At 30.7% G+C, this 12,422-nt stretch overlaps 1 protein-coding gene across 5 annotated transcripts in view; it reads right to left on the bottom strand.

Moving 5' to 3' along the window:
- The window catches only part of LOC114325503 (uncharacterized), a 154,635-nt gene that overhangs the window by 36,812 nt on the left and 105,401 nt on the right, over positions 1-12,422 (bottom strand). The window contains exon 6 of one of the 5 annotated variants that reach the window (XM_050648168.1): positions 11,993-12,007. The exons of the other annotated variants lie outside the window; for them this stretch is intronic. Coding sequence (XP_050504125.1) covers positions 11,993-12,007 — 15 coding nt within the window. The remainder of the gene's footprint in view (positions 1-11,992; positions 12,008-12,422) is intronic. 5 annotated transcript variants of the gene reach the window in all.

Genomic DNA, 12,422 nt, shown 5'->3' with positions numbered 1-12,422 from the left:
GTTACGCACTGAAAAATGATCATGAAAAGGACAATACCTAGGTACTAAATGAAGCAATAATAGTCCTCATAGCCCTAAATAGCTTTTCACCTCGCAATTTTTACAGAATGGATCAATTTGCTTGAAAACTTGAGAATAAGTAGTGGATAGTCCATGAATCAAAATCTATATGATGCCGACAGGCGCTTTTAGCATGGGGGTGGTTGCCACCCCATCTCGGGGGTGGAAATTTGGTATTATATTTTGACCGCAAAGTTAATAAAAACATTAATTCTAAGCAAAAAATGTTCTATACATTTTTTTGATAAAATTAATAGTTTTTGATTTATTCGCTATCGAAAGTGTTAGTTTTATATCTAAAAAATCAATGTTTTTCGATGGTATACTCATTTACGATTCACTCAATTTTTGCCGTAGAACAAATTGTATCAAACCAAGTTCTTGGGAATTAAATTAACTACAATTTCACATTTTTTCGTATCTTTGATGCTAATCTTTCTATTCTGAAGAAAATGGCATTTTTTACCAAATTGCAAACATTCGTTATTCGCTTTAAACTTCGCTAATCATTCTAAGCCAGTCAAACTTCTAGAATCTATTAATAATACATAAATAAAGAAGAATAAATAAGGCCAATGACTAAAAACACCGCTAACTTACATTATTATGCTTCCAATTGGATTTCTCCTTTATTTTTCAAAAAAATATATTGATTTTTTAACCGTAATTTTTTAATTTTTTATCTTAGAAAGTTCGTTAAAAAAGAATTTTGTAGGTTTGTACAAGATCTATAAGGCTATTAATATTAAATCATTTTAAAATGCTCAGTCACAAAAAAAGGTGGCATTGAAAGGTGGTTTTTGCATGATATTACAAGTTTTCATTGTCAATAGCTTACTCAATTTTTGCCGTAAAAAAAATTTTTGCAAACCAGTTTCTTGGGAATTAAATAAGCTACAATTTCATATTTAAATATTTTTTCGTATCTCTGATGCTAATCTTTCTATTCTGAAGAAAAAGGAATTTTTTACCAAACTACAAAAACGCGTTATTCGCTTTTAACTCCATTTTTTTTAAACTAATTCTAAGCCGATCAAACTTCTAGAACCTATTAAGAATACATAAATCAATAAAACCAAATCAGGTCGATGACAAATTTTAATTAGGACGGTGATTAGGGGGTTGTTTACGACGATTTTTTTGCTGAAAAAAATAGGGGCTGACATTCTTTTCATTATAAGTAAGTCACTTAATTTTTTTAGCTTGAGATTTTTTTATTTCTGGAGATACATATTTTTGAATACTTTAAATTAGTTTCAACAAGTTATCCTCGAAAAATGCATAGTTTTCCCGTCCTTTGACTTTGAAACTACAATATTTAGCATTTGACGAAGAAGAGCCAACATATAATAAAGTATAGCTCGATTACTATTGGTCTTCAAGAAAATAAAAAAAAAAGTTTTGTTTATTTTTTCAAAAGGTACATTTTTGTTAAGTAAAGTTGTTTTGATAAAACGAAAACTTTTTGAGTTATTAGCAGAAAACTGATTAAAAACATATACCATCGAAAAACATTGATTTTTTAGATATAAAACTAACACTTTCGACAGCGAATAAATCGAAAACTATTAATTTTATCAAAAAAATGTATAGAACATTTTTTGCTTAGAATGAATGTTTTTACCAACTTTTGCGGTAAAAATGTGATAAAAAATTTCCACCCCCTGAGTCCGAGATGGGATGGCAACCACCCCCATGGTAAAAGCGCCTTTCGGCCTTATATAGATTTTGATCCTTGGACTATCTACTACTTATTCTCAAATTTTCAAGCAAATCGATCTATTCTGTAAAAATTGCGAGGTTTTGTCCTATTTTAAGCTTCATTGCTTGGACTACAACTTTCTTTGGAATTTTTCCTAGACAAATAGACGGCATGTGACTGCATATATTGTCTCTTTCGTCTGCTTTATTCGTCGTTTTCTTGCCTTATAAATTGTAAAAGACAGAGAAAAATGATATAACCAGAAATTGGTTCCAAGAGAGGTTTCAGATCTATGGATCTGGGACTTCTCATTTCTTCTTATATTTTGTGTTTTAATAGATACAGTTAGAGTATGAGTTATGGATAAAAAATGCATGAAAGGCTATTATCAGAGACTAATAATAGTTGTTAAAGAACATATGTTTCTGGCTTCGATTTTACATGCTCATCATGGTACACGGATAGTTAATTGTAAGGTTCAAATATACAAAAAATGTGTCTATAAGGGAATATTGTTGCTTGCAAATAAGAACTGTCTCATAATTACTTGCAAAATACGTCTATTAACTTGACATTTGTTGTAACTTTTCGTCAACAACAGTACCTAAAAATTTTATGAGATAAAACACCTAATAAAGAAGTTTTTATTGTTATAAAATGCAAATTTGATTGAAAAAGTTATAAATGCCATTCGTGTTTGAGGTTATCCTACTATATTCTTGTAGGACTGTTTTATTGGCACCTAAATTGTCTTGAAGATTTTAATAATTACGCATTAAAAAAGCTTGGGTATCATGCAACGTTTAAAATTTGCTTTTCTTAATTTTAAATATTTCTGTGATATCATCAACGAAAAATAAATACCCAACAGAAAAATTACTTAAAAAAATATAAATAACTCTTAAGGGAAAGGCGCAAAATGTCGCCTGTCAAAATTTTCAATGTGTTTTAAAACGTAGACATATTATCATAGACAGAATGTCATGTTGAGCGAAGTGACGACACCATCCTTTTTTGTGGCTCAGTGCTGTTTCACTCTTACGCATAGTAGAGCTGCAACAGTAGTCCTCCCTTTCCGTGCCTATACCCCCACTCAGTTTCATGTTAGATTCTCGATAAAATGTGCTAGAAAGAGATACCGCAAATCTGTCCAAGAGATCTTGTCGTCAGGAAGCGCGTAGGGCCGACTCAGTCTATGATAATGTATATGTCTATGGTTTTTTAACGCATAGTAAAGCTGCGACAATAGTCCTCCCTTTCCGTGCCTATACCCCCATTCAGTTTCATGTTAGATTCTCGATACAATGTGCTAGAAAGAGATACCGCAAATCTGTCCAAGAGATCTTGTCGTCAGGAAGCGCGTAGGGCAGACTCAGTCTATGATAATATACAGTATGGTGCAAATGAAAGGAATAAATTCGTTATTTTGTAAACCGGCAAGTTTAAAGAAAAATCCCGAAACAGGTCGATTTTTATTTTTAGATTATGATATTTTAGCATATATATCACACGCGTGACTTCATCTATCTGGGCGTGATGACGTAATCGATCATTTTTTAAATGAGAATAGGGGTCGTATGCTAGCTCATTTGAAAGGTTATTCAATTCTCTATTCAGTAATGTAAACATTAACATAATTAATTATACAGGGTGTCCAAAAACAATTTTTTAAATTAAATTAATTGACAAAAAGAGAAGAATGTATGTACCTAATTTATTTAATACAAAATACTTTTTACTATTATCAGAAAACAGAAAAAAAAATATTATTTGAAAAATAAACATTGCTTTTTCGGTTAAATTCAATGTTCAAGCCAGCTCCTGCTAGGCACCTGCTTTTTGGAAGTTTGAACAATTAATTTAAACGAAAATCAACGTTAATTTTTCGAATTAACATTTTTTTCCTGTTTTCTGACAGTAGTAAATGCATTTTGAATTAAGTAAATTACATACATTCTTCTCTTTTTGTCAATTAATTTAATTTAAAAAATTGTTTTTGGACACCCTGTATAATTAATTATGTTAATGTTTACATTACTGAATAGAGAATTAAATAACCTTTCAAATGAGCTAGCACACACTACCTATTCTTATTTAAAAAAATCATCGATCACGTCATCACGCCCATATGAATGAAGTCACTTGTGTGACATATATGCCAAAATATCATAATTTAAAAACAAAAATCGACCTGTTTCGGGATTTTTCCGTAAAAGCGCCGGTTTACGAAATAACAAATTTATTCCTTTCATTTGCACCATATTGTATATGTCTATGGTTTATGGTAAATGCCTTACGTCATACTTCAACCCATATTATATTATCTCATCATCAGAGTCTGCAATTGTGTTTAACCAGCTGCCTAGATATTTAAAATTAGTGACACGTTCTACTTTCTGTCCATCTATCCTTATTTATTGGTGAGCTATATTTATTTTGCCAACTCCCATCCTCTTTGTTTTCTTCATTAAACGTGCTTCATTTGTCAATTTTAATAACATTTGAAGGTCTTCTGATCATATATTATATAAAAGTCTTCTAATCAGCAATTTATATCTGATATTATTGTTTCGGCACCAATTTTTATTATTCCTTCGTGTCTGCTATCCAAGACTTTCTTCATTATTTCCTCGGATTATAAATTAAAAAGATTTGGCGATAGGTAATACACAGCCTTGTCATACTCCACGTTGTATGGGAAGTTTCTTGGTACAGCTGTCTTCAGTTTGGACAGATGCTACCTACTTGGTTTTAATATAGATATTTTAGTAGTATTAAATAATAGTTATCCAATACTGTCCTTTCCCCGCATTTAAAAAGTAGGTCTAGTTGAACTCAATAAAATTCCTTTATGTTGTCAATGAAGCAGATTTAGACATTCTAGCGACATTCACATTTTTTTTATGAGAACACACATAATAAGATCTGTCTTACTAAGGAAGTAAAACTTTACTTGTAGGTAGATGGTATACAGGGTGTTTCAAAAAAAAGGTAACCCCGTCTCTAGGGTAGGTAAAAAACTGAAAAATAATTGGGGTTTGCTTAGTAAAAAATTTTTGTAACGCCATTCATTTTCAAGATACAGGGCGTTGAAGAAAAAAAAATTACGCATTTTTTACGATTTTGCCGAAACTACTGGCAACATTGTAATGAAATTTTATACGAATATGTTTTGGAAGCTGATACATCCCATGAATTTGTTTTTATATCTGATTCTCATAGAGCGCGCTAGTTACACGGATCGTACTAAGTATTAGTCAATATAACTTTTTTAAGAGTATAATTATTAATCAAAATTTCAAGTAAACTTAAACACCATTCAATTTTACACGAAAAAGGTACTCTTGGTAAAACTCGATACTGTGTACCGTTTTCGGAATATTTTGATTTGAAAATTATGAAGTAATAATTGATGCTGGTAGTAATGATAAAGTTCTAATAGGTATACCTCTATTTTCTCCAAGTGTGCCATGGAAATATGACATTTATTGATTGTTATTACGATAAATCAACAATAATTAGAGTTTTTAAACCTTGTTTCAATTTTTCAATTTTCAAAAATGCGTAAATTTTTTTTTCTTCAACGCCCAATATCTTGAAAACGGATGGCGTTACAAAAATTTTTTACTAAGCAAACCCCAATTATTTTTCAGTTTTTTACCTACCCTAGAGACGGGGTTACCTTTTTCTGAAACACCCTGTATAAATTTATTAAAAATTTTTATCTAAAACGATCCAAATTGTATTGAAGTGGGTACATCACTAGTACAAAAAACACAAACGTTTTCGGACCAATCAGTCCATCATCAGGTTGAAAACCTAAAATAAGTAAACCACTGTATAAAAAGGCCAAGTTGAGATTTTGACTGTTAGAAAGTTAGGAAAAATTAAAACATGTGGTTACTTACTTCAGATCCAAAGTAGTTGGAACTAGCTACATAGTTAGGTCGAAAGACCTTAGTATTACAAGAATTAGGCCATTTCGGCTACACGACAATAAGTCGACTTTTATATTCACTTTTTTATATTCTTTTAACATCGACTTATTGTCGACATTGTTGTAGCCGAAATGGCCCAATTCTTGTAATACTAAGGTCTTTCGACCTAACTGTATGTAGCTAGTTCCAACTACTTTGGATCTGAAGTAAGTAACCACATGTTTTAATTTTTCCTAACTTTCTAACAGTCAAAATTTCAACTTGGCCTTTTTATACAGTGGTTTACTTATTTTAGGTTTTCAACCTGATGATGGACTGATCGGTCCGAAAACGTTTGTGTTTTTTGTACTAGTTGTGTACCCACTTCAATCCAATTTGGATCTTTTTAGATAAAAATTTTTAATACATTTATTTACCATCTACCTACAAGTGAAGTTTTACTTCCTTAGTAAGTTTTTTATTATGGAATACAGCCAATGAGAGGAATCTTTTCCTTTATATTTTAAGATCTGTTTTGTTCCTAAGCCATTTCTAAAAACAAACTGTTATCACTATCAGAGTAATAAGTCAAAATTCATCGCATATCGTAGGTTTACTCTTCTTTGGCAATGTTATGAAGATCCAATACTCTGTTATTTTCCATTCACTGTAGATTTTATCATTGATTATAAACTTACCCATGATTTTATTGAAGAAGGTGATTATAGTCCGTTCTTTAACGGTAAAATATTGCAAAACCTCTAAATTTTAAAGAACCGCTTGAAATGACATGCAATTTGGCATACACATTGCTAACAAGTAAAAGAAAAAAAGTGATGTAGTGCCGATATGTGCTTTTGCTCTGGGGGTGGTTTTCACCCCTCTTGGGGGTGAAAAAATATTCGTCCAAAGAAAGTCAGGAAATGGGTAAACTGGCTAATTTTAAGTAAATTTTGTTCTATGGAGTTTTTTCACTAAGTCAATACTTTTCGTGTTACTTGGCAGTGAATATGTTCATTTTTTCAACAAAATAACTACGCTTTTAGACGGTTTTTCGCAAATAACTCAAATAGTAAGTATTTTGTCGAAAAAACATTCTTCGCAAAAATATAGCCTATAAAAAATTTAAAAAAATGGTGAATATATCACGTCTTTTTACCTAGTAGAAGCAGAGTTATAGCTAATGAAAAATAGGTTCGTATTCGTCAAATTCCAAATGGAATACTTTAACGTGAAATAACCAAAAATGAAGCACATTTCGGGGAAAACTCATTACAACTTACAAGTGTTTAAAAAAGCTTCATTTTTGTTTTATAAAACAAAATTGTTTTTTTGTTTAAAAAATTTCAAGCATCAAAATTAAACAAGTTACGCTCAAAATAAAGTTAGTCCCTTTTGGTTTTGGTAAAAAAATCGAGAAAATCACCCCCTAATTAATATCTTAAATGAACTTAATCGTTACGACTTCACAAGTTTCTTGACTCGTGTATATATTGTTTATACGATCTGTAAGTTTCATCGGTTCAAAGTCCTTATTATTGAAAGGGCTGTAGTTAAAAGGGGTTGAACGAGTCGCTGATCACGAATGTATGCAAATTTAGAAACACCAAATCTTGATCAATTTTTGTCTAACAGAAAAACAAAAAAATACATAATATTCAGAAAAGCAAATCTGACTTTTTTTGTTTTCCGGGATTTTTGGTATCTCTAACAATTTTTAAGTTATTTAAAAAAAGCACATTTTTCAAAATTTACTTTGAATCGATGAAACTTACAGATCATATAAACACAACATAAGTAAAATAATTTGTGGAGCGGTAACGATTAATTTCATTTAAGTTGCTAATTAGGGGGTGGTTTTCCCGATTTTTTTTTGCAAAAACAAAGGGGAAATTTTTTTGAAGGGAAGGTTTTTTGCAAATTTTTTTAAACACTTTAAAAAAGTTATAAGGGGTTTTCCCCAAAAAGTGCTTAATTTTTTGGATATTTCACGTCGAAATATTCTATTTGAAATTTGGTGAATATGAATCTATTTTTCATTGGCTATAACTCTGGTTCTACGAGATCCAGAGACCTAACGCGTACACCATTTTTTTACTTTTTTATAGGCTATATTTTTGCTGAGAACGTTTTTTTCGACAAAATACTTACTTTTTGAGTTACTTGCGAAAAACCGTCTAAAAATGTGGTTATTTTGTTGAAAAATGAACATATTCACTCGCAAATAACTCGAAAAGTGTTGACTTAGCGAAAAAGCTCTATAGAACAAAAGTTACTTAAAATTAGTCAGTTTACCCATTTCCGGACTTGTTTTGGACATATATTTTTTCACCCACAAAAGGGGGTGAAAGTCACCCCCAGAGCAAAAGCACACATCGGCACAATATCACTTTTTTTTCTGTGACATGTAAGCTATGCGTATGCCAAATTTCATGTCAATCCAAGCGGTTCTTTAAAATTTAGAGCAAAAACCGTGAAAGAATGGACTATTAATAGGCGATACTCTCTTCGTCCAGCGTTTAAACATTTCGGAGGGGATTTGTCGGATGCAGTTGCTTTGTTATTTTTTGCTTGTTTTATTGCTCTTTTGACTGATTCCAATATACTGGGGATTCTACCTATCTCGTTGTTACAAATTAGTGTATGACAAATGTTCTCGGCTGTCATCTTGGAAAAGACAAGTGACATATTTTCCCATTCTTTACGATGTTGTTCATGGTCAAGATTTTTTCCGTTGGCATCCTAATGTAGGTAAGCATGTTTTGGGTCTCACAGTTTTGGGTCTACAAATATTGGAGGTCTTCGATTTCTTTACAATCTTTTTTGAGCCAAAATTCTTTTAATGTTCATTTTTATGGTTTTATTGATATAGTATTTATTCGTATTCCTGTCTACAGTGATGAGCGCGCTAATAACTGAAAAAATAACGCACAAGATGGAAAACATATTAAGTTGTGAGATAAAAAGGAGATGAAACTAGTAGAGGTGGGAAATTTAGCGATAGAAACCTATAAATTTACATTATATTGATTGTTTTCTACCTTTATATGTATCAGAAGAGTATGTCACCTAAAACTGTCACTTTCAAAGTGGTAGTTGCCAAACTCGTCCGATACGTCTCAAGGTGGGAAACAATCAATATAATGTAAATATATATGTTTATATCGCTAAATTTTTCGCCTCTACTAGTTACATTTCTTTTTATCTCACAACCTAATATGTTTTTCTTTTTTTTTTTGTGTTATTTTGCGGGTTATTCGCGCTCATCAATGTATATAGCTTTTTCGTAGATTGACCAGATCCAGAATTTCTTGCGTCAACCGTTTCTCTTTTGCTAGGAGTTTAGCGGGTTTCAAGGATGATTTTGCGCAAAATGAAGACATTTGCTGCAAAATCAGTTTTTGAATGTCATTAATGGTTCTGTTTTCAATTAATGCTCTCTTTGTTTTCTGTATTCCCGAGTTAATAGTTTGTAAGGGAACTAAAGCATATTCGGTTTAAATGGCTTTGTAAGTATCATAAGCTTGATTTACAACTTAACGCAGAGTAAATAATTATGGTTTGAGTATAAGTCCATACCTGGATTATTCTTCATCTTCTAATATTATTCCCGAACCGGTGATTTATTAAAACAGGGTGTACATACTTTGCTCCGATTACTCTATTTTGGCGTTCATCTTGGGTGACTTCCACGTATATAGGCGTCTCTCTGGGAGTTGCAACCAGCTGTTTGTTACAAAAAGACCAACTTCTTAACAGAATTCGACCAATCTTTCACTTCTTTGGTTTAATCGGGAGTAATGGTTTAAGATTATATTTTCACATACAGTTTCATACTATAGGAGTGATATTTTTATGTTTGTTTTTAAAATATAATCAAACCTAACAAAAAAAAGGGTAAAACTTCCAATTTTAGCAATCTGGAGACATATTAGCAAAGATGATTCCAATATACCGACCACCAAATGTTTGCGTTAATATGTGCTAACTTTAAAAGCAAGATGAAACCCAAATATGTTTTTAGCGAAAAACCTTACACTTTGGAAATTGTATTGAAAGTAGAAATCAAATGCAGTAATGATTGGTCAGTGTCATCAGTTTTTATTTACTTTGAAATTTTTTACATATTTAACACATTATATTTAGTCTAGGCGCCAGAGGGGTCACCGTGTCATTTTCAATTCTGATGGACAAACTCAACAGTTTCTTATGGATTTTTGGCTGCTGATTACGAATTTCGAGGGTGGATTTCGATCCGAGTGGTCAAAAAATTGTTATAAACAATTTAATTGTTTATAAATTGTTTATAAGGCTCTGGCTCATAAACTAAAAGAGATAAAAAAGAATGTTTCAAATAAAATTTGTTCGTTAATAAAAACGAAGAAAAAAACGTTTACTAAACTTAAATCCAACAGTTAGAACTCAAGATATTTTAAAATTAGTGCACAATGCAAATTGCAAAATAAGTATTTATCGAAGCTTTATCGATCGTAACTCAGTTTCTACGTATGCAAATGAGCCCTAGTAGGTCTTATTTTAAAGCTTCGTTAATAGGCTTCCAAACATAGTTTGTTAAATTACTTTATCTTTATTTGTTTTAAAGTTATACCAGTTTGAAATTATAATTTACTTAAAAAAATTGTCCATTAATTTGTTTATAAGGGTTTCAAGTAAATTTGAGCTGTAAACATTTATACTTTAATTAACAATAATGATAGAAAAACTCAAAAGGAATATTTTGAGCTTTTTAAAATGTTCGTAAGTTTATTTTTGGTCAAGATATCGATATTTTAATGGCGCGCTAGAGGCGCAAAATCGGCTCACAGTCAAGTATGTAAGTATTTTTCGACGCTTTATCGATCGTAACTCGGCTTCTACGCATGCAAATGAGCCAATATGTAATATCTATATAAAAATGAATCGAGTTCTTTTATAGCATCATCATTGCATATAAGACGAGCATTTATGTTATGGCGGCATACACACAATTGGCGTGCCTTGATGATGTTGCAAAAGAACTAGATCCACTTTATATGGACATCATTATAGATTAGACTCTGAGGCCCCAGAAAGTTTTAGTTTTACTACCTATAAGAACAGACTTAGTACCACCATGTAACTGTAAAAATTGCTCTAAGAACTTATGCAGAAGTAAAAATGCTGAGATTCTCTGTATATCTCGATGAAGATGCATGAAAGATAATGTTTGTAAAAATAGTATTAATAAATAATATTAACTTAATGTTTAGTTATATTTCTGAAATATTAGTTTTTAATGTTTTTTTTTCTCATTTAGTACAAAAAATAGAAGACAAAGTAAATAGAATGAAAGGTGATACTAGGTACAGTATGATGATTTAACTATAAGAATTATATGATAAAATTTTATTAGGATCTTCAAAAATGAAAAATGAACATACATAACGTATACAGTGCGTCCATAAAGTAACGCATAAATTCATTATTAGCTAAATAAACAATATTATTAGAAATTCCCGAAACAGGTCGATTTTTATTTTTAAATTATGATTTTTGTGCATATACATCATACTAGTGACGTCATCCATCTGGGAGTGATGACGTAATCACTGACTTATTCTTTTAAATGGGAATAGGGGTCATGTGATATAAACATTAATATTCTTATTTGTACAGGGTGTCCAAAACATTTTTTTTTTATTAAATTAATTGAGACAAAAAGCAGATTGTAAGTAATTTAAATTCAAAATACGTTTTACTATTGTCAAAAAACAGGAAAAACATATCTATTTGACAAATAAATAATATTGTTTTTCGCTTAAATTCAATGTTAAGGCTGCCACCCACCTGTTTGAACATTTCATTTAAGAGAAAATTAATGTTTATTTTTCAAATAAATTTTTTTTCTAATTTCTGACAGTAGTAAAATGTATTTATTATGTAATTAATTTAATTAAAAAAATACCTTGTACTTATATTTTTGGACACCTTGTATAAATAATTATGTTAAGGTCTATATTACTGGATAAATAATTAAATACCCTTTCAAATAAGCAATCAAATGACCCCTATTCCAATTTAAAAAAATTGTCGATTACGTCATCACGCCCAAATGGATGACGTCACTAGTATGATATATATGTCAAAAAATCGTAATTTAAAAATAAAAATTGACCTGTTTTGGGAATTTTTTATAGTGTTGTTTATTTAGCTAAAAATGAATTTATGCGTTACTTTATGGACGCACTGTATATACATAGATATTATAATTTGCATCGAGCAGTTAGCGCGTGAACCTTTGCGCGGGGAGCCAATCTCGCGCCTCAGAGCGCGCTATTAAAATGGATATCTTGGCCAAAAATAAACATATGGGCATTTTTTTAAGCTCAAAATATTCCTATTGAGTCCTTCTATCATTATTATTAATTAAAGTATAAATGTTCATAGCTCAAATTTGCTTGAAACCCTTATAAACAAATTAATGTACAATTTTTTAAGCAAATTTTAATTTCAATCGGATATAACTTTAAAACAAATGAAGACAAAGTAATTTAGCAAACTTTGCTTGAAAGCATATTTATTAAACTTAAAAAATGAGACCTTCTAAGGCTCATTTGCATGCGTAGAAGCTGAGTTACGATCGATAAAGCTTCGAAAAATACTTATTTTGTAATTTGAAATTTGCATTGTGCACTAATTTGAAATTTGCATTGTGCACTAATTTTACAATATCTTGAGTTCTAATTGTTGGATTAAGTTAAGTA

This window comes from Diabrotica virgifera, chromosome 4 (genome assembly GCF_917563875.1).
Source record: "Diabrotica virgifera virgifera chromosome 4, PGI_DIABVI_V3a".
In the NCBI taxonomy this organism is placed as follows: Eukaryota; Metazoa; Arthropoda; class Insecta; order Coleoptera; family Chrysomelidae; genus Diabrotica; species Diabrotica virgifera.
Note: the sequence above shows the minus strand (reverse complement) of the source record. Positions and strands in the feature narration are given on the sequence as shown.